Source organism: Eptesicus fuscus, chromosome 3 (genome assembly GCF_027574615.1).
Source record: "Eptesicus fuscus isolate TK198812 chromosome 3, DD_ASM_mEF_20220401, whole genome shotgun sequence".
Taxonomy (NCBI): Eukaryota; Metazoa; Chordata; class Mammalia; order Chiroptera; family Vespertilionidae; genus Eptesicus; species Eptesicus fuscus.
In genome coordinates, this window is record NC_072475.1 from 98,377,016 (window position 1) to 98,400,322 (window position 23,307).

A 23,307-nucleotide genomic window follows, 5' to 3' on the forward strand; every position below is an offset into this window, starting at 1 on the left:
TTGAAACTGTCAGAGGAGACTCAAAGGCTGTGCAGTAACTTGACCTATTAAAAAATAATACTTGTTATATGACCAATAAAAAATGGTGAAGTAATGCTGTTCAGAATAATTACAACAGAGCAAGTCTTTCTGCTTAACTCCCTGTTAATCAGAAAATTAATTTAACCTGCATGTGATGTTCTGTTATTTCCTGGAAAAGTCAAAGGTTTATTACCTATAATTTTAAACCATCAATGCTGTTGTATTTATATTTAGTGTGTATCCTGATTTTTCTTCCATAGGTATAACATCTACCCACCTCTTCAAGAATTATCTGTGAAATTAAAATACACAAACAATCAGACATCTTTTTAAAGACATGTCACCTCAGTTTTGCTTTATTTCATTGTAATATTTGCACTTTAATGTCTCATTTTGACAAGTGTTGGGAGTGCTGGCTCTGTCTTGGTAGGAAAGAATTATCCTCTGAACTAGTGTTTCATATTGCATAAGGCTCCATCTCTTACAGAAAATATATAGACTGTGGTATTTATAACCATTTTATAGGTTGTGACATGCCTATAAAATATAAAATCTAACCAGAACAAAATAGATGCATAGAGGTGCCCTGCCGGGTTTTTAAACAGTGTGCAACTAACACTGTTAAAATTTATGCCTCTGCTTGGTGTTCTAAGAATTGTAGCAGGTTTGTTTTATTTTTACTATCTTAATCTAAACCTATTAGACCTTTATTAAATGCTTGCCACGTGGGCCTTGGGGTTCTTCTTGGAATCACATGACAGCCCACTTAAATTTGTAGCTTGTTTTTATTTTTATTTTTTAACCAAATTCATGGTTAATTTAAAAAGTGAGTGGGTTTTTTTGTGCGGGTTTTTTGTGTTTTGCTTTGTTTTTTCTTTGGCTGCCGGTAGCCTTTAAGAAAAGCATAATGGATGTAGGTTCAAAACAATTAAAAGAAAAATATAGGAAGAAAAATAATTTTATTTACTATAGTATTAGTAAAAACTCCTTTAAACTAGTAATTATTTATTTATTATGACAATCATTTCTATAGCATTTTAAATAATTCCATTTTTGAGGAGTGATACCGTATCCCAAAAGAAACATAGCAGATAAGGCCATATACAGTTGAAACCCTACATTTCAAGTTTGCCGTCTGTCTCTAAGATTTCCTGTGCCTCTTTGCTTCAGTGATACTCATTGCTTAAACAAGGCAAATGAGATGGCATTATTAATCCTTCCATTCCCTTTGCAATTTTACAGATAAAGCAGCTCTTATTACTGTTAAAATTTCATTTCCAGAGTAAATTTGTGTCTCTCTCTCACCAGAGTGATCATGTTCCCACCGCATACCTGTCACAGGAAACCAAACTGAAAACTGACTTCCATACACCAGTCATTTCCCAGGCAATCACATATTATCTCCACTGCGTTGAAACATTAAGAAAATCTGATCCCATTTTTGTCTGTCTCTCTTTCAATAGGAACTAAAAGACATTTAGTCCTCCCGTTTCCCTATGGCCTCGAGTGCCGGGCCAGTCAGACACTGGAAGCTGGGCATTTAGATCTTACTTTACACCCCACTGCACTGCTCTGCAGGCCTCTCACGGGGACCAGTGATTCTTTGTAGCTCAAGAAACAGTTGCTTTTATGCCCTTTCAGCAACTGCTCTGTGAAAAGAAAAGGCAGATGCCAAGCATCTCTGAACCAGGTGATTCTCTGCTCCTAGACAAGTAGGATTTCTGTGCAGTCCCAGCTCTTTTCTCCGAAGTGCTTCATTTTTCTTCCCTTGATGTGAAATTACTCCATTCTTTCCATTTCATCACCTATTTTAATTCTAAAATTCTAAAATATGATATCATGAGAGATGTCACCATCTCTTTAAATGTTATTGTAGGCGTATAATAAGGAATGTTCCAATGAATGATCCAAAGAAAGTGCATTGTCTTCTGTCTGGAGAGTTGTTATTTTCCCACCAGTGTTTATGTCTACTGTACAGTGAAAGAACAGAGCCTTCCTCGTTAGGATTGATTAGCCACTGACAGCTTCTGGGAGGCTGAGCCTTACCGTAAAGTCTGAGATTGATATGAGACCAGGGAGGCACCGTGGTAGAAAAAAAAGACTCCTTCTGTCTTTTGGCTGACTTAATTACTATGAATGGGATGTTTTCTAGAGCCTTTCTCCTTGCTGCTAGTGAACCTCGTGCTTCACACAAGAAGCTTTGCTGAAATAACTTGGGGACTGAAGTTTATTATTGACTCCTATGAGATGTCCCAATAAACTGGGAACTGCACAGCAGTTAGAACTTTCAGTGAAGCAAGAAGCAGCTATCAGGGGTCTGGCTAAGCTTTTAAGTTTCTACTAACTCAGAATGTGATTATTTATTCACAGGAAATAATAGTGATGCAGTGAAAATGGGAGGAGACTAGGCATAAGAGCTGAAGTGTCTCATGTTCTACATGCAGTTGAAGGCAGTGTAACTGCAGATGTTCATCAGTAGATTGCTTGGGTGATGCGGGGCCAACCTATGCTCACTTATTTCTTACTAGAGGCCCGGTGCACAAAAATCGTGCACTGGGGCGGGTGGGCAGTCCCTCAGCCCGGCCTGCTCCCTCTCCCAGTCTGGGACCCCTCGGGGGATGTCCACCTGCCGGCTTAGGCCCGATCCCCCTGGCCTGATCCCCCTGGGATTGGGCCTAAGCCAGCAGTCAGACATCCCTCTCGCACTCTGGGGTTCTCGAAGTCCGGGACCCCTCGCTCCTTACTGCCCGCCAGTAGCTGAGGTAGGAAAGGTTCCCGCCACCGTCACTGTGCTTGCTGCACTCACCAGCCAGGAACCCAGTTTCTGGCTAAGTGGCGCTCCCCCTGTGGGAGTGTACTGACCACGAGGGGGCAGCTCCTGCGTGGAGCCAGGGAGGGATACAGAGTTTGGACAGCCGGGGAGGGACCTTGGGAGGGCCCCAGGGCATGTCTGGCCTGTCTCACTCAATCCTGATCAGCTGGACTCCAGCAGCAAGCTAACCTACCGGTTGGAATGTCTGCCCCCTGGTGGTCAGTGCACATCATAGTGAGCAGTTGAGTGACCTTAGCATATCATTAGCATATTAGGCTTTGATTGGTTGAATGGCCAACTGGATGACCAGACACTTAGCATATTAGGCTTTTATTATATAGGATTATTGCTTTAATTCAGGCCTCTATTCTCTCTCTAATAGTGAAATGGTTAACCTCTAACCAGTTCCTTTCCTCCATCTTGGCACATGGACTCCATTCTCCATACAACATGTTGTTTATCTACCTAAAATACAAATCCAGGTAGTTACAGTAATTTTATCCAAAACAAAAAAAAATTGTCATGGTTCCCATCTCTCCAGGATAACATCCAAAATGCTTAATAGTGCTCTGCCACCTACCTCTTCTCTCCTGTGACGCCTCCCTTCAGTCTAGGATCACTGTATTGTTTACGTATTTTTCATGCACATGTTATGTAGCTTACCTCTGAGCTTTTCCTTATGTTGGTCCCTTGGTCTAAAATGCCCTGGCCCATCTTCTACTTGCTACTTATTCCTATCCTTGGACTCAGATCAAGTAAGAATCCTTCAAGAAGCTTTGCAGACAGTCCCCACACCGGTGTGTGTTAGGATTTTCTCCATTCATGTACCCATTGGATACTATTACCACCCTTACTGCATTTTAATGTCTACCGCACTTGACTGGAAGGAAGGGATGGAGGAAGAGAGAGAGGGGGGAGAGAGAGAGAGAGAGAGAGAGAGAGAGAGAGGAGATGAGATGGAAACATCAATCGGTACCCGGCTGAGGATTGAATCCACAACCTTTTTTTTGATATACTGGATGATAGTCCAACCAACTGAGCCACCTGGCCAGGGGAGATTTATTTATTTATTTATTTTGTAGCTGATTAATGTAGAGTTTGGTGACTTTTTTACTTTTCTGCAAAGATTATTTCTGTGTCTCTTTGATATTGAGATCTATCTATCTTTGAAAATTACTCCTCAATATTTCTTTGGAAAGTGTTTTAAAAAAGAAATCTTTTTTTTTCCCCCCCTGTGGCTGCTCTTAGCAAACATTCTGTAAAACCAAATCAATAGTACAGTCTTTTTCTGGCAGACACACTTGGATTCAAATGCTGAATGTCTAGTTAATTAATTTCTGGTTTTCAGTTTTCTCAACAGTAAAATGTGTGAAAATGTCTAGCTTATAAGTTTGTTTTGAGGATTAAATGAGCTACTACATATGACATTTTTAGCACATTATTTGAAGCATTGAAACGCTTAATAAAAGTACAAGCAATGACGATAGAAAGAGAGAGGAGGTCACTTCAGTCGTGCGTCTTTGTATGTGTCGGAATGAGGACGTCATGTCCCTTCAGTGCTCTTATCCCGAGCTGTCGAAAAGGATTAGGGTCTGAGTTGTGTGTGCGTCTCCCACAGTATTCTGCATGGGCACACAATAAATACTTTTCAATAAACAATGACTCTCAAGGCTTCTGCAACTGTGGTAGAAGGTTATTCTAGTTGCCTCAGACAACAGTAGATAATTGAACTATATTACATGAAATCTGCATTTAGTTAAAAATACTTTTTGTTTGTGTTGATTATGTTTACATGATGCACATACATACATATGCCTTTGAGACCCAAACAATGAGGGTTTTTTGTTGTTAAACAGGTCCATAATTAACATGATTTCCTTTAACCTCTAAACATAACTAATATCCCTCCTGGTATGTTCACCGCTGGTAATTTTCCTGATAGAATCAATAATATTGAATCCCTTCCCTGCTCTTTGAATAAATATAATTCATATATTGGAACAATTGAATTAATTGGAGATAAAAATAATTTGGATAGATGGTCCCCAGTAATACCTTCCATGTAACTTAAAACTTTAATAGTCTTAAAAATGGATCAGAAGGCATAACCCATGAAAATCAATATGTGTCTGTGCCTTTGACTGTTTCCTAAGATGTGAAGTAACAACTGTGAAGATAAGCAAACCACACGGATCACTAAAGAACTATTTCAGAATGTAAAATTAAAATTTAGGTAAAACTAAAACAATATAGATTGCTGTGACTTCCATTGCCAGTAGTAGGAGGTAAAATTTAATAAACCTGCATTCAAGACAAACTATGGGGGAAAGAAGGCACATTTTATAAATTTGTGGTTTCTGTACATAGGGCTTGCTGTGTTCAGCTTCCTATCAGCATATGAGATCTTTGCGTAAGAGTCATACGACTTTTTAGAGCTTGTATGATATCTAGGCATAAAAGAAGTAACGAGAGAAAAAGCTGGGCTTTCAGTTCTGAGTTTCCTTTCTTTGATGTAGACTTCATTTAAATCATTTGTTGGAACAGTTTCCTTAAATTGCTGATTTCGGAAAAGCTGGCAGTATAATAGTTCATTGTTTCTGACCATTAATGTGGTTATTTGAGTCAAAGCCAAAACTAACTGTGTCAAGGGGCCTTTTTGCAGGTTCAAGTTGGGTTTACTACAATACAAGGTCCTGCTTAAGAACTGTGAGTTCATCAGCATTTTGATGAAACACATATTGTAAGTCCCCAAAAGCTTTACTAGATGACTTTAAGAACCTTGATATGTATGTGACATTTGTGCCAGACTCTGACAGGATGGAGAAGACTGGTTCTTTGGGGAATGATTCTTCATGACACGTGGCTATAATCTAGAGGCCCGTGGGGTCTTAGTAAATAGTGCTTCGGAGGTTGGGATGCATTTACCTTTATATGTATGATATTTTATAAATTATAATTATATACTTTTATATGTAATTATATTCATATATAATTATAATGTATATTTATGTATCATCATACACACACATCACAGTGTTGTATTTATTTGCTACCTCCTGGTGTATGCATTGCTACTTTGTTTTCATTATTGACAGTTTTACAGATGTCTCCCATTCCCCCCCTGACCTCCTATACCCAGCCCCCGCCCCACCCCAGACCTTCCCCACACTATTGTCTATGCCCATGGGCTATGAATATATGCATATATGTTCTTTGGTTAATCTCTTTCCATCCTCCACCCTCCCCTCTGAGATCTCTCATCCTGTTCCATGCATCCATGCCTCTGGACCTATTTTGTTCATCCCTTTATTGTAACTTTTAACACTCAAGAGTCTTATTCAAAAAGCCTGCCATATAGAATTTGTTGTAGATTTTTGTTGTTGTTGTTGCTGCAGTTGTTTATTTTCTAGTTTAAATAATGATTTTTTTTTAAATATTAGTAGATGATTTGAAGGGCTGAGGAGAAAAAAAATTTGTCTTTGTAAAGAAAAAACCCAAGGAGACAGTGTGTGTGTGGAGACTTTTAAAGAATCAGTGTTGCCAAGCTGAGCTCTTTGTGAGCAGGCTGAAAGTGAAATGCCATCAGCCAAGAGCTTTAATGAAGTCCCACTGCAGAATTTAACAAGAGAATGATTTGTGAGAATGGCTCCCTCTCCTAACTGTTCTGATCCAGGGGCGTAAATAGGATACTGAGCTCCACTCCTGCTGGTTTTTTTATGCTATTTCATTTGATTGAGACTCAGCAGCATTATGGCCTATGATTCTCTTCCCTTTTTTTTTTTTTTTCCTGTAGGAAGGACAAAGTAAAGAATTTCTTGTGTTCTTATAGCCTTTCAGAAATAGCCGTTTTAACCCTAATGACTGTTGAAGATGTGACATTATCTTAGATTTCTTTCATTCACTCATAAAGGTTTTTGGTTCCTTTCAGTTATTTCAAACAAACTGATGTAAATCTTAAAAATTATTCAAAGGAAAGGCATTCACCATATGGCCTTCCTACAGAGAATTTGAAGCACTCTCTTAATGTGTGTGCCAAGCAAGTGCTTGAAGAAATAAGTAGAGCAGTCAGCTACAAGAAATAATTGATACATAAGATGACTCTGTGACAAATAATGACACTGCACCACACCAGTAAATAGCACACCGTGGGCCTTCCATTATTTTCTGAGCTTTACTGTGATTTATTCATCTACATAACAGAGGGTAAGGCTTTCTTGGACCAGTGCTATAGATATATGACTTAGCAACTGTCTTTAGCAACCCACATGCTCAAATAATTGCATCAATGTGGAAATAGAAATATGTTATTCAGTGGTGTGTATCTGTACAATCTGAATACTCAGTATGAGAATGAAATTTAGAAAAGTAAATTGTTTCTTTTTCCTCTAGACATTGACGAGTAGCTCATTTATTTTGAGTAGCTCATTTTAAAACATTAGATTCATTGCTAACAATCTCATATAACTTAGAATTATTTTGTAATGTTGTATATCATTTAATGTAAAAAAAATTCTACCTTATTTCACATTACTATATTCTATTTTATCTAGAATTGTTAGGACATAGTGATTGAAATAATTAATTGTTTAGAAGAGAATTGTTAGGACATAGTGATTGATATAATACATTGTTTAGAAGAGAATAATCATAAAGCAAATTATCATAAAGCAAATTTTTTGTAAAGCCGACTATTTGCCATTAAGGACACTTTTTTTTTTTTTTTTCCCCTATGGGGAAAGAAAAGATATAGGTTTTTGGCTTCCTAAATTGATTTAGGGAATATTACCATTCGAATTATGATCCTGAGATTCTGTCAGGTGGCAGACAAATTGTCATAGACTGCTAGATAGTTGTGTTTTAATCTCTTTAGGAGGTAAACACTTAAGTTGCATCATTTACTAACTGCTTTTTGGTAAAGACACATTTTTAGGAGCAGACATAAAAGAGGAAGAATATTAACTTTTTCTGAGTACCGATGATATGCCAGATATTGTGCAGGGCACTTTTTATATCTTTGAGGGAATAATTGTTTGTTAGTGTTCTGTTAAACGTTAGGCCGAATAGATAATCTACAGTGAGGTTTCTCAGTCCTGGCACTATTGATATTTTGGGCTGGGTCACCCTTTGTTGGGAGCCATCTTGTGCATTGTGGGATACTTATCAGCATCCCTGGCCTCTGTGCACTAGATGCTAGTAGCACCACCCCCTTCAGATGTGACAACCAGAATTATCTCCAGAGCTATCGATCCACAGATCTACAGAATAATCTAAGATTTGAGTGGAGGGGAAAAGTTCATAGTATTTTATGGACCCATTAAATATATTCTAAAAATGTCATCTTAATTACTCTATTTTTATGTCTAAAAAAGAGAAAGACAGAATGACAGGCTTTTATGTTAAACTTAATCTTTTCCCAAAAAAGAAATCATATCTTAGTATTCAAATATTCTTAAGGTTTTTAATTATTAGAGATATTATCATTCATCGGTATGTATGAATATAATTGCTCTAGCTTAACAGTGACTGGGTTTTTGTCAGTTCAAATGTAGATAGCTTCACTGCTTGAAAATTTAAGTGTTCCTCTGTTTTAATAAAAATGTGTTTCAACCCCCTCCCCGCCCCCCCAATCGTGTAACTTAACTACTTTTACTCTATTCATATTCTTCTGGAATGTGATGTTTACATAGCAAGTCTGTCATATTGTTAATTGAGCTCTGTATTAAAAAATATATGAAAATGAAAAAAGTCACATCAATTTAAGGATCACTTATTATTTAGCTACTAATAATGGAAACTAATATCTATGAAATAGCAGAAGAATCCCTGTGTCAAGGAGATTTTATTTGTAGCCCATTCAAGAAAACTGCTGTTCTCTGATATTTACTGTTAGGATGGGTTTTACCATAGATAATTTGATTAACTGTGATCTTCTATAGAGTCCTTTTAGGAGTTTAGGGGTGACCGGGCCAGCAGGGGAGGGCAGTTGGGGGCGACCAGGCCTGCAGGGGAGGACAGTTAGGGGTGACCAGGCCAGCAGGGGAGCAGTTAGGCATGGATCAGGCTGGCAGGGGAGTGGTTAGGGGGTTATCAGGCTGGCAGGCAGAAGCGGTTAGGGGCAATTAGGCAGGCAGACAGGAGAGTGGTTGGGAGCCAGCAGTCATGAATTGTGAGAGGGATGTCCGACTGCCTGTGGGATTGGGCCTAAACGACAGTCAGACATCCCTCGAGGGATCCCAGATTGGAGAGGGTGCAGGCTGGGCTGAGGGACACACACCCCCAAGCACGAATTTCGTGTACCAGGCCTCTAGTATATAATAAAAGCCTAATATGCAAATCAAAGGAAGGGCAGAATGACAGGCTACTATGATGCACACTGACCACCAGGGGGAAGATGCTCAATGCAGGAACTGCCCCCTGGTGGTCAGTGAGCTCCCACAGGGAGAGCGCTGCTCAGCCAGAAGCCGGGCTCACGGCAGTGCTAAGGAGCAGCGAGCAGGTGGGCGGTAAGGAGCAAGGTCCTGGACTGCGAGAGGGCGCAGGCCAGGCTGAGGGACCCCACCCTCCCAGTGTACAAATTTTGTGCACCGGGCCTCTAGTGTTGAATAAGAGTGGTGAAAGCAGATATCCCTGTCTTTTTCCTATTGTTAGGGGAAATGGTTTTTGTTTTTGCCCATTGAGAAAACATGACTCATATATATTTTGTCATTACATTTAAAAATAATTGTATGGCCAAAACCAACAGTGAAAAATCTCAACATATTGTATAACTTGTAAGTATAAACTCAAATTGCCATTAAACTTCCAAAATTTAGTTCTCAATGTAAAAACACCACAACCTTAGTCATAATGTTGTGTCAATTATGTAAATATTTTACTTTCCTGAAATATTTCTGTTATCTTCTGGATTTATCATATGAGCTATATGTATGAAGTACTTCATCAGCTTAACGTAATATTAACTAAAAACAATATTTTTGAGGGCATTTCCTTGTAGAAAATACATTTGTATATAAGTAATCATGGGAAAATATTGGGAGCAGAGGGATATATATCCATTCTCCTCATTTGACTCTGAATTTCCAAACTCTTAAAATCATAGCATAGAAAGCACTTTGAGTCAACTGCTCTATTCCTTTACCAGATGGGGTTATAGCTAAGCTGTTGTTGCCAAGTGGATATAAATCCCATTTTTAAAGACCTCTGGAGACATCACAGTTGGCAACCAATCCATGGTTCAATGACCTTTACTGTTAACTGCTTCTCTTCTATACTTTGCCTAAGTCATTTGTGCTATTATTTAGGCCCATTATCTTCTTGTCTGGCCTAAGTAGTTATCAAGATTGGCTGCTCCCTGTTTTTATAGACCTGACTTGAAGACTCCAGTATCTATACAGCTAACTTATTTTCTCAGACCAAAAAATGTCTCTTTCTCCAGCTTCTGAATAATTTTTTCAAACATTTATAATCTGTCCTACTTCTGTCTCTTGAATATTACAAACAGAAAAAAATGAGTATTTTCTTTCTCCCTGCCCCCTCCCTCCCTTCTTTTCTTCCTTGCTCTCTTTCTTCATTCCATTTTTACCTTCTTTCTCTCTTAGCTTATCCTATTTATAACTAAAGATTATTGTCTGAACAGTGTATATTCTTAGAAAGAAGATTTCAAAGTAACTAAATAACCTATAACATTCAAAAGAGAAAGTCTTTTATACTAGGTGTAGATATATGTATTTGAGAGAGAGAGAGAAAGGCTAAAATCTCCCAAACTTTTAAACAGTTGTTTGGGAAAAAAAACACTATTAGTCAAGTATATAATATTTGTATTATTTCTAACTATCTTTAATGAAAGCTATCCTTTTTTCCTTTTATATGCGAAAAGAAACAAGTTTTATAGTCATATAATTTATGTCTTATATAAATATATGTGTGAGTGTATATATATACTAGAGGCCTGATGCACGAAATTCGTGCATGGGTGGGTCCCTAGGCCTGGCCGGTGATCAGGGACCATCTGCGGAGCGACCAGCAGTGCGATTGGGGGGGCCCCCCACTGGCACCTCCTTTGGCCAGCCTGGAGCCTGCGGGCTGGGGGCAGCTCCTGCGTTGAGTGTCTGCTCCCCTGGTGGTCTGTGCACGTCATAGTGACCAGTTGTTCCACCAGTCGTTCAGACATTGGGTCGATTGAGGCTTTCAATAATTCCCCCATTCCCCATAAGAAAATATAATCTAGGTGAAAACAGTATGGTTTCTACAAATTCAGCCTTGGCAGCAAGTCCTCTAACCCTTCACCTAATTACTGGAGATCTGTCACTGGAGATGGATTGTAATCTGCATAAGGTTGCTATGTTTAAAAAATTAAATAGCACCTTTAACCCTGGCTAGTGTGGCCGATTTGGTTGCAGTATCATCCTGTATACCAAAGGGTGGCAGGTTCCATTCCCTGTCAGGGCACATGTCCTGGTTGCAGATTTGATCCCTGGTGGTAGAACATACAGGAGGCAACCAATTGATGTTTCTCTCTCACATCAATGTTTCTCTCATTCTCTCTCTCTCTCTCTCTCTCTTCCTCTCTCTAAAACCAATAATAAAAAATAAAAGCTTTAAAAAATTAAATAGCACATTTTTAATCTCTTAACATATATTTGCAATATTTACCTTAAAAAGAATTTTTGTTAAAATATTATTTGTTATCATGTTTCAAAAGAGTATTCTTTTCTTCAGTTTAAGTATTTTGATTAAAATTGATCCACCCTTAAGAATGATTGTGCTAATTGTTTTTATTTCATTAAAAGGGGAGCTTTTCAAGAGGCTTTAAGTCTGTGTTCTTCCCACCTGTTAGTTTTCTATGTCTTTTTAAACAATAGCTAAATATTCTTAAAAGGTTTTTAATATCATGAAGAATTTAATAATAGTTTTTATATGTAAGTAGTAATGATTTTAGGTTAAACGGTTTATGACAACTTAAATGTAAAATCAACTATATTTTGTGTTCTATTGGATATATAGTTCTCCCGGAACGGATTAACCAGTTGAAACATTTGTACGGAGACTTGGATTTAGTCAAGAGGCCTGGAAGGCAGTCTTTGGTTAGTCATCTGTGACCTTGAGAAAGTTATTTAACAAGTTAGGTTCTCCGTTTCTCCTGCAAAAGGGATAGGGTTAGACTGATCTGATAAGTCGTAAGGTCACTTCCAGCACTAACATTTTAGAGTTTTGTTGTTTTATTCGAGATAGACAGGTTTTTCTTCTTTCTGTGGGGGAAAAGGGAGTTGGAATAGAGGTGTCACCAGCCTTTAAAGAAGAAAGAAAAGTTTTTGAGAAGAGTTATGAGGAGGATAAGAGAAAAGCCACCCATAAATCACAAACATCCTACATAATAAAAGGCTAATATGCAAATCGACCCAACAGCAGAACGACTGGTCTCTGTGCAGCGCACTGACCACCAAGGGGCAGACGCTCAATGCAGGAGCTTCCCCCTGGTGGTCAGTGGGCTTCCACAGGGGGAGTGCTGCTCAGCCAGAAGCCCTGAGCCGGGCAGCAATAAGGATGTCCGACTGTGACTCTGCTTTTCTCTGATTGTTTCTGGACATACCTAACTGGACAGTAATGGGCATTAACTATTGTAGAGAAGTTCCCAACTCTGTATGGAAAGAAAGTCTTAACTCTTGAGAGAAACAATGAGAAAAATTTAAAGACAAGTCTACCATTTAGTTTTTAGAAAAGACAGTTTGGGATGTTAATTTCCTTCAAATGAGTAAAATGATTTTATGTGGAGGATATTGATGCATTTATTTGTTTACTGAAACTAGAACAAATGAAAAGGGGATTAAATTGTGACAGGTTTTCATTTGGATAAGAGGAATCATTTCCTGAGAATAATGGTTGCTAAAAGTTAAAATGATTATTCAGCATGGGGTCCTCTCAAAAACTTATGTTTTAGAAGCTTCTATGTTAGATGTTGTTCTTAGGTGACTTTTAGTATCCTTAAGAGACTATGAAATATTTTCCAGTTATTGTCATTGGCATAATATGCAAGTGGTTGGTTGAAATTATATATATATACATATACATATACATATATATATATATATATATATATATATATTTATATATTTATATATATATAAATTTTTTTATTAATTCCAGAGAGGAAGGGAGAGGGGCAGAAAGATAGAAACATCAATGATGAGAGAGAATCATTGATAGGCTGCCTGCTGCATGCCCCACACTGGGGATTGAGCCTGCAACCTGGGCATGTGCCCTGACTTGGAATCCAATTGTGACCTCCTGGTTCATAGGTCAAAGCTCAACCACTGAGCCAAGCCAGTCGGGCAAATTCTTAAACACATTAAGATTCAACACCTATGACTTAATTGCTGGTAAAACCTATATGCAAGGAAAATGCACTTATTTAATTTTAAATGAGCTGCCTTCCAGTAAGTTTCTTATTTCTAACATGTTGGATATTTTTGAAATGTTTAAGGAATTTTAAATTACTGAAAATATACTAGAAAACATTCAGGAATCATTCCTCTTATCCCTCAATTTTAAATGGGCTTGATTTGTAAAAGTATAATTAGATCAAATGTATTTTCACAGATTACCCCAAAATATGATTCTGCAACTTTTGGGTTTTTTTTAAAGCAAAATTCTGTTGCTACAGTTTGTCAGGTTCTCTCTCATAGTTTCCAAGTATTCCTTCTTGTCATTTAAGAGACATCATTTTTGAGGTTTCAAGAAGTGTAACCAAGTCTGCTTTACTTTGTGTTTTCAAATCTGGATAGCATAGGTGATTCTATTATGAACATTATGCTTGAGTAAATGAGAAAGATTTTCCCTTTTCTTGCCTGAGTGAATGAAAAAGTATGCTTAAAGTATTTTTCTTTCAAGTAAAAAATAAAGACAAGTTATTTCATTCACATTGAAGGTAAAGTGTGAGTTAAAATGTGTTTCTGAGTTACATTTAAATTTTGTACCTGTGGTAACAATAGGTAAGAGGACTTTTATCTCTTTTAAAACTTTATCATTTCACAGCAGCAGTGCTTGGCATAGTTCATTTACTTAAACTACAGGAATGTATATTAAGTCTCTTTAATTTGAACTTGCTGAAATGGGAATTATTAATCTGAATAAAATGTATTGTGGTAGTCTACTGGGATTTTATGAAAAAATTCTACATTTGACAGTAGGAATTGCCATTGCTTCTAAAAGACTGAAACAAAACAATCAGTTTCCACTATTTAAAATATGTATTACTTGATATGTTAAAATGCCTGATGTTTCATCATTGAAAACAGATAATATGATTATGACTTTATTAGATAGTGTTATAAAATTTTCTGTGTTTTCATGATGTGTTCACTTCTTTTATGTCTGCTCAATTAAAAATATGCAATAATTTAAATGTAATGGCTTTTAGTAGCCTTGATTCTCAACCTGTGATCATGGGCCAACAGCACCTGGGTGATTTTTAGAAACACAAAATTTCAGGCCACACTCCTGACCTATAGAATCATAATCTGTATTTTAAACAGATCTTAGGGTGATTTTGTATGCTAATTCAAGTATGAGAAGCACAGTTTAATAGAATATTATTGGCAGCATAAACCTTTACAAAATAATCTGATGGTGGAGTTATAGTATTTAATGCTTCTTTATCTTTGATTAAGATGTTTGATATCTAATCTACATAACATTATCAATTAATATTTATAGTGGTTTTTTTTTAAAAAACTCTTTATACATATAGTTACCTAATCCTGTCATCTAGTAAAAAAAATGTAAAGTCATTGAAAAGTGTTTTATAATTTTATAGCTGTCATCCACTGTAGCTCTGTCATCTAATCATTGAAGAGATTTTAAGATTCATTTCTAATTTTCTTAAATTATTCATGATTATACTTAAAATGCTAACAAAATATACTCATTCATGGACAGTATGACCCATGCATCCAAATATTAATGTGTTCTTTATTTTAAAAGAAAAATCATTGTTAAGTCAAATCTTATTACTTTTTCTATTTCGTTTCTGTTTCTTTATTTTTATTTATTCCATGTTTTCTTTTTTTTCGTTTTAGTTGTGTCTGGTAAGTTGACATTTTATTGGCCATCTTCTAATCATCGTGTCACTGTGACTGGAACTTCTCTTCCCCTTTCCATCCATACCCTTCCATGTCCTTCAACCAATCAGCCTCCATGTTTCACTTGTCATTGGCCACAAAGACAGACTGCACAGAATAAAGTCTGCAGGAAGTATGGGTAACTGACAAAGAGTAAAGGTAATGGGTTGCTAACTTTGTCTTATTAAATGATGTGTGATCCGAGTCCTATTTTTTCTCTCCTGAGTGATAAAATACGTGATAGACTGTATCTTGGTTGAATTAATGTTTCAATTTATATCTCATAAGATAAACAAACCAAAATAGGTGCCCAGAAACAATTTGGACTTTTTTGTTCAAAACATGTTTACGTATTCATGTTTGTCTATCTGAGATTTTATAACTGTGTTCAATAATAGTCATTAAAAGTCCTATTGGTGAATAACCTTGCAGTTCAAGCTGTTTGCACTCATTTTCATATCTATGTATCAAATTGACTACATTTTGTGCAAGGAATAACTATACGATGTGTCCAAAATTTATTAAAGTTTGCTTTGATAAACATTTGTTCTCATATAAATAGTCATTAGGTTTCTAATTACTGTCATGGTCAGTACATTGGGGAAGGTCTATTCACTATTTAAAGGGATGCAGGAATGCCATTTTTGGAGAATTTTGTATGCATATGCTGAGTGTTATGCCAGAAAATAATTTTGACCCTAAAAATATCTCCCTATTTGTTCTTTCAGTTAAAAAGCTGCACAAGTTTTATAAAGGTGTCACTTCATATTAATACAGATAGGTTGGATTGTTCAATAATGGTGATACAATAATAGGCTATTTGAAAAAAATAGCTTTCTCTATACAACTTTATATACAAAAATATAGATGATTAAAACTTAAACATAAAAAATAAAGACAGGATGAGAATGGAGTTGAATGTTTATATATTATGTATTATATAATCTACATTATATAATATTATTGATAGAATAACAATAACATCTAACCAGATTAAAAAGATTTAACAAAATGTGAAGCTATATCTACAACATATCTGAGAAGTAGATAACATCTTAGTCTATAAATAGTTCTTAGAAATAAAAAAGATAAGCATAGAACACAATCTACAACATATAGGATCTCAACAACAAGGTAATATGAAAATAAGTGCTTAATGAAATTGACATAAAAATGCTAATTAATAGGAGATTCCAAGTTCAGTTTGGCTGAGATGTTAATGCTCGGTGTCTGTGAGGTTTTTGAGGAAAGTGCCCTATCAGAGAAAGTGTGAGTTTAAATAATTTTGAATATGATTGAGAAGGATGTTAATCTCACCACTATTTTTAATAGTGAAAATTTAAAACAATCCAAATTAAAAACTAATTGATTGGTTAAATAAGGTAATTTGTATATGGATTATTAAATAGTCATTAAAATGAATTGCTTGTGAATACAATATGGTCAAATTTGCATAGTTGAATTATAGGTTGTTTTACTTCTTTTCTTTGCTTCTCTAATTTTCTAAATTTTCAATACTAACCGTATGTAACATTAGTACCATGATTATTTATTTTTAATTATAGCAAGTTTAAATGTTATAGCCTTGAAAAATATTTTATTATAAACATCAAGTAGATGCATATTATGAATGGCCTTCTCGATCTAAATGGATAGCTGATTAAGATGGATTCATAGGTGTATTTAATTCATTTAAATTATTTTTATAGATACATTTACATCTGATGCTTACCATACAGGGGTGGGCAAAAGTAGGTTTACAGTTGAATGGAAAATAATACAACAATTAATAAATAATAATATGATTAAACTTTTTCATGTACTAACTGTAAACCTATTCTTGCCAACCCCTGTACATTTTTTGTTTTATTTCTAAGACATACCTTGTGGCTGATGTCACTGTTGATGTTGGCTCAACAATATACCTATAAAATGTAGTAAATTCATTTCCAGTCGAATATCCTGTGTGGAAGGATTGCTGCAGGATAAATGTAGTTAGCATAAGGGTTTTCATCCCTTGTTCCCAAGTAGGTCTTTGAGGTTGGAGGAGAGCTGGCATTTTATGAAAGAAACGTGGATTCTGGCACACATTATTAGACATGCTTCTGAGAATAGGAAAAAGACCACCCGAAGTTTTTACTTGTCTAAGTGGTTAAAATATTTATATTTCCCTACCCAAATTCCCTGCATATTGGAAAGTTATATTCTCCCATTCACTTAATTAATCACTTGGTGTTTTTTATTGAAACAAATAAATGTCTCTTCTGGCTTTTGCTTATTATCCAGTCAGTCCTTTCAGTTTTTCCTCTGATATCTACATCAATCAATCACTCCAACCCTTAATGAAGGAATCCAATGCTCCTGTATGAATGTGTATGGAGGAAAATCCCCAAGCGATGATGTCCATGCTTATTATACCTAGATAATGATAGTGTTTGTTAAATTCATGAGTAAACCATTCAATTACAATCAGAGTTTTAAAAAATTATAAGCTAGAACTTGAGCATTACCAAATTGAACCTAAACTATATCTTCTAACTTCATATTTTCTTCCCTATAAGTTACAAAACATTTGAAGGCATTTGACCTGATTTTTCGCATGTCCTATAATTTTCTAGTCAAATGGTATAATTTCTACTAAACCTCAATTAAAAATAAAAAGGGAGTATAGAAGAAATTAGGAGATGTAATTGCTTTCTTCAGTTTTGCCATCATGTTATCTTCAGCTTAGTTTTTTTACATATTCCTTTTTTCTGAAGAGTTATATCAATTAATATGTATATATACACTTATAAAATTTATGCATGGAACATATTAGAAACATTTGTGTGTGTGTATCTTAGATTAATTAACCAGAAATATTTAGCTAGAGAAAAATACCCTTTCAAATCTTCACCTTCATTAACAAATAATGTTCTTGTGAGCAGAGTGGAAGCATTTGTAGAAATAATCTGAATATCATTTTTATAGAGGTAACCTAAGTGACTGACGTAAGTAACTAAAAGAACTTCTAAGGAAAATGTTAGAAACAGTGAAACAGTCTTAAAAAGTGGATTAGAAGAACCCAACCCTATATAAACTGTTAAATGCCTGGCTTGAAACATTCCCTTCAATTTGAACTGAGAGGAGAGGAGAATAATTAGGTGTTTCAGACAGTTGATAAGAAATGAATGTGAAAAGTGTAAACAGAAGGTAGAAAGACTTACATTCAGTGCACATTTTTCCAAGCATAGAGCACAGTCCAAACAAGCATCCCCCCACCCCCCGCAGGAGTGACTCCATCAGCACACCTAATGTTTTCAGCTGCCATTGGTCTCGATGTAACTGAGACAATTTTCTGACAGTCTATTTACTGCTGGATGAAGTGGCCATTTAAGTCTGTATAAATCAAACAGTTTGGACAAAGCTGGCAGTATTTATAGTGTCAAGATGAGCAGATGTTTCAAATTTGCCCTCATTTCCATATATATTCTGTTTGAACATGCCCTTGCCTATGTAAATGAAGGAGGAATTGGACTCTACTATTGCTTTAAATGCATTTCTATTCAAGTACTTGGACTAAGGATTTTAAAGGGTCATAATTTGCATGGTAGCATTTCAGGAGCTTTTGAGTTAAAGTAATCTTAGGACCTGCCTACATCAGGAGGTTCTTGTGTGTATAATTACATTCCATTCACCTTTAAGCAGCTCTAAATGAGAAAAGATAGTTATTCAATCAAATTTCAGGATTACTTAGAATGAATGTAAGGGGTCAAATTGTAGCTCAAGAACTCTTTTTAATATGAAGGTTAACCTTAGAAGGTCAGGTAATAAACACACACACACACACACACACACACACACACACACACACACCAACACCTCTTCACAAAACAGCTCTATTGCATTCTATAAATATACTACAATTAAGCATCAATTGAATTAAGGATGGAAATTTGCACATTACGGACTACAGTACTTAAGTTGTATAAGATAATGACAGCAGTTGGGATATCAGCAGATTTCTCAATTAAGACAATAACTACATGCTTTTAATTCAGTGTAATTTGTTTCATCTCCTTTAGAACCTCCGCATTTCGTTGTGAAGCCCCGGGACCAGGTTGTGGCCTTGGGGCGAACTGTAACTTTTCAGTGTGAAGCAACCGGAAATCCTCAACCAGCTATTTTTTGGAGGAGAGAGGGGAGTCAGGTATGGGTTTGGTCTGTTACTTCAATCAGCAAAAATAGGTGCCAGGCATATATATGTATAAATATGTATATGTATGTGTGTGTGTGTGTGTGTGTGTGTGTGTGTGTGTGTATGTATGTATGTATAACATTATTTAGTCATATAGCTGTCACTTTAAGAAATTGTGAAATATCAGTGTCATAGAAATTTTTGCATTGAGAGAGAAGACAAAATTTTCTTCATTGTTTTAATTCTCAAAGCAATTTTCCTGCCTGATACACAGGGTAGTATATTGAATAGTAATTGTTTTATTATATAAAATGTACTTTTATTTACAATTCAGCAACATTAAAAAATGTTCTTCTCAACATAATTAGTTATAATTTATGTTATGCAATATCTATAATTATATGTTAAATATTTATACACATTTAAAACAGCGATGACAATTATTTAGTTCAATATCTCTGAAAGCACCAGCATTTAGAAGTTTCTTGTTCACTTCTTTTATATATCAATTAAAATTTTATCAAACAGTGTGGAATTTTCTTTAACATAGATATCATGCTAAATATAGCTCACTATATTCTAATTCTTAGAAAACTATCCTATGTGATCAGCACTTACTATCAAATCATACTATCTAAACATTTTATAAACCATAATTTTCTATATACCCTGAAACTATGATATAGAGTTGTATGTCCTTATATAATCTAAGTTAACTATTGGACTTCAGTGTAATGTAAAGGAAATTTTGAAACAATTTCACTTTTAAAATAATAGGAAACTTAAAAATAAAATAGTTTTTAAAGTGTAACTCTTTTATTCTTATCTCTTAATAACTTGCCTTCTTCAATAAAGGGACATTTTTCCCTTTTGTTTCTGATACTTGTGAAAAAAAAAAGGGTTCTCATTCATTTTTAATGCATATATATATTTCTGACCTCTTTCAGTTTTTGCTTAAATCACTCATGGGTGTGTTGTTTCATGGTCTTGCTTATACTGTGCTAAATAACATATAAGTAGTTTCCTCACTGTACTCAGTCATCTTCTATAGGCAGTAACATCAAGTTTACCATTGTCTGTCCTTTGGTAAGCAAATATTAACTTGATTATGGTAAGTAGGACATCATTCAGTTCTAGTAACGTGGTTGATTCTAACACATACCATTAGGCCTCAAAAGACTAAATTTGCTGACAGACAAGAAAAAACAAAATATTTTAGTACAACAGGAAGAACTGGAAATACATTATATAAGAAAATTTGTGTAGCAATACTAATAAATCTACTAGTTCCTTCTAGAACTTCTACTAGAAGTTCTTAATAAAGTAACATTTAAGCGATTCATTTAATTATGTAAATAAATTATTCCTTAAGATATTTAAACTTTACATCAAATTTCAAGATAATTTTAATTTGGTTTTGTTTGGTTTAATGATACAATTTACTTTTTTTATTGATTTTTTGAGAGAGGAAGGGGGAGGGAGGGAGAAAGAGAAACAATAATGCGGGAATGAAACATATATTGGCTGCCTCACATATTCCCCCTACTGGGGACTGAACCTGCAACTCAGGCATGTGCCCTGACTGGGAATCAAACCAGCAACCCTTTGGTGTATGGGATGACACTCAACCAACTGAGCCACACCAGCCAGGGCAATATAACTTACTTTTAAGAAATTTTTTATTGGAGATATATTATGGAATAGTAGTTAAGTCTCTATGAATTGATATATATTAAAAGGCAACTAAACTTTGAAAAAGGAGTAACTTTCTTTTGTTAGAAGAAATGTTGATATATTTTATTTCATGAAAGAAACAATAACATGATATCTTATTTTGCATAAAATAGACACTCCCTCTGACAAACATTACGTTTCAACTCATAGTAGAAATTTGTAACACAAAAATAACATCACATTTTGTCTCTATTTTGTGTTTATAATAACTTTGCAGAAATAAAGTGCCATTATGAATTCTTACATTCATTATGTGGTCACCTTTTAGCAAGATAAAAAAGAAATTATTAACGATTTTATAGAGGCTACTGAACTTTTATAATGGAAGGCTAGCAGATATTTGTTATGGTGCTAACATGATGTTCTTGAACTTTACTTGTCAGAATATGCTTAAATTTTCATTTTGTTTATATAATGAAAAACTGTGTTTATAATCCTAATAGTCATATATATATGAAATAGCTTTTGACTCTGCCTTGGTTGAATATGTAAAAATTTTTAACTCTAATGATACCTAATATCCTCTTATATCTAGTATTGTTGGAAACTAATAATTATAAAAGCATATATCAATATTTAGAATTTTTAATAATCCTTTTTAAGATTAGATCATTAAACTTCGTGTATTTGTGTGTTTATGGATGTGCACATCTATATTTGTGAGCATGCGATAAAAGTATATTTAGCTTACTTGTGTGTGTATATATATATATATGTGTGTGTGTGTGTGTGTGGTTTGTGTGTTTGTGTGTATTTATATATCTATTTATAAATATATATATATATATATGTATATATATATATATATATACACACACAAATTATTGGAACACAGCAATTAACCTATGGTTATTCTCCCCCCTGCCCCAAATTATGGGTTCTAGAATCTACTGTTTTCATATCAGCCACCACAGTCATCCAGCCGTTTTTCAGTCTCCCAGACTGGTGACCTCACTGTTACTAATGTCCAGCGATCTGATGTTGGTTATTATATCTGCCAGACTTTAAATGTTGCCGGAAGTATCATCACAAAAGCATATTTGGAAGTTACCGATGGTAAAGTAGAACATTTATTTCAAAATGTGCAAGTTTCGTTTAGGGTCTAATGGGAATGCCAGTAAAAGTATTTATTTTCAACTTTGTATCCTTACAGCAATGTTGGTGTAAAGCTAAAGAGGATATTAATACAATGATTAAGTCTAAAATTATCCTTAATATAAATTTCTAGCACTGTCAGATTCGTAAAAGCATGGCAGTTATGTAAAGAAAAAATTGTACTGAATAGCTAGCTATACATAGGAATGTTGCCAAGTTTTGGAAAAAAATATATAATTTTTAAAATCTCTCTTAATCCATCCTTTCTCTTTCCTCCAAGTTAAGTGAATTATTGTAAAACTGAACTCACAACTCATGATAATGAACATTTTTTTCTTAAATGATGTTATTTTTGTCCTGTTTATTAACTTCCCTAAACATGATCAATTAATGGCAAATACATTATAATGACACAGTGATGGAGATAATCTCCAAACCATTAGGTGGATAATCCTCCTATATAATAAAAAGCTAATATGCAATTTGTCCCCTCAACCTGGAATTCCACCAGGAATTCAACCGGAGGCGGGGCCATCCTGCCAACTGCCCGCGGCTTCTCCCCCCAGCTGGCCCCACCCCTCTAGTAATAGTAATAACTTGAAAAAAAAAAGTATGCAAGTAAGTATATAAAAATATATGTATACTAGAGGCCCGGTGCATGAAAATTCATGCACTCGGGGCAGGGGGGGAGTCCCTCAGTCCAGCCTGCACCCTCTCTTAGTCCAGGAGCCCTCAGGGGATGTCCAACTAATGGCTTAGGCCCACTCCCGCAGGCTGGCCTCCCTCTGCAGGAGGCAACCGGGCAGGCTGATCAGGGGACGGCGCTGGCCGGCCCCGCCCCCTGCCACTGCCGCCACTGCCACCTTCGCCGGTGGCCTCCCTCTGCGGGAGGTGACCGGGCGGGCGATCAGGGGATGGCTGACCAGCCCGGCCCCCCCATTCCCTGATCGCCCCATTGCCACCGCTGGTCACCGCTGCCTCCCGATCGCCGTCCCCTCCCTTCTGCCCACTGGCACGCTGGCCTGGTGCCACCTGCTTGCTGGCCCCACCCCCCACCGACAGGTTGTTCTGCTGTTTGGTAAATTTGCATATTATGCTTTTATTATATAGGATATACATATGTACTTTTGCTGGTGTGTAGTATTCCGTTGTATATATAGCTCAGAATTTATTTCTGTATTCTTCTATTAATGGATTGTTTTCAATTTAGGGCTTTTATTAATAAAGCTAGCAATACCTGTGCAATTCTGTTGGTGGACATGTGAACTCAATTCTCTTGGTTTGCCTTTGGTGGATTCATGTAGTCATTTCTCTACTTTTACTTTCTCATAGTATATGTATTATAAATATTT

At 35.7% G+C, this 23,307-nt stretch overlaps 1 protein-coding gene across 1 annotated transcript in view; it reads left to right on the forward strand.

Annotated features, from left to right (window-relative positions):
* Window positions 1–23,307, forward strand: part of ROBO1 (roundabout guidance receptor 1) — a 449,233-nt gene that overhangs the window by 340,058 nt on the left and 85,868 nt on the right. The window contains exons 7-9 of the mRNA XM_008152276.3: window positions 14,908–14,916; window positions 19,014–19,138; window positions 21,745–21,916. Of these exons, the coding sequence (XP_008150498.2) occupies window positions 14,908–14,916; window positions 19,014–19,138; window positions 21,745–21,916 (306 nt within the window). The remainder of the gene's footprint in view (window positions 1–14,907; window positions 14,917–19,013; window positions 19,139–21,744; window positions 21,917–23,307) is intronic.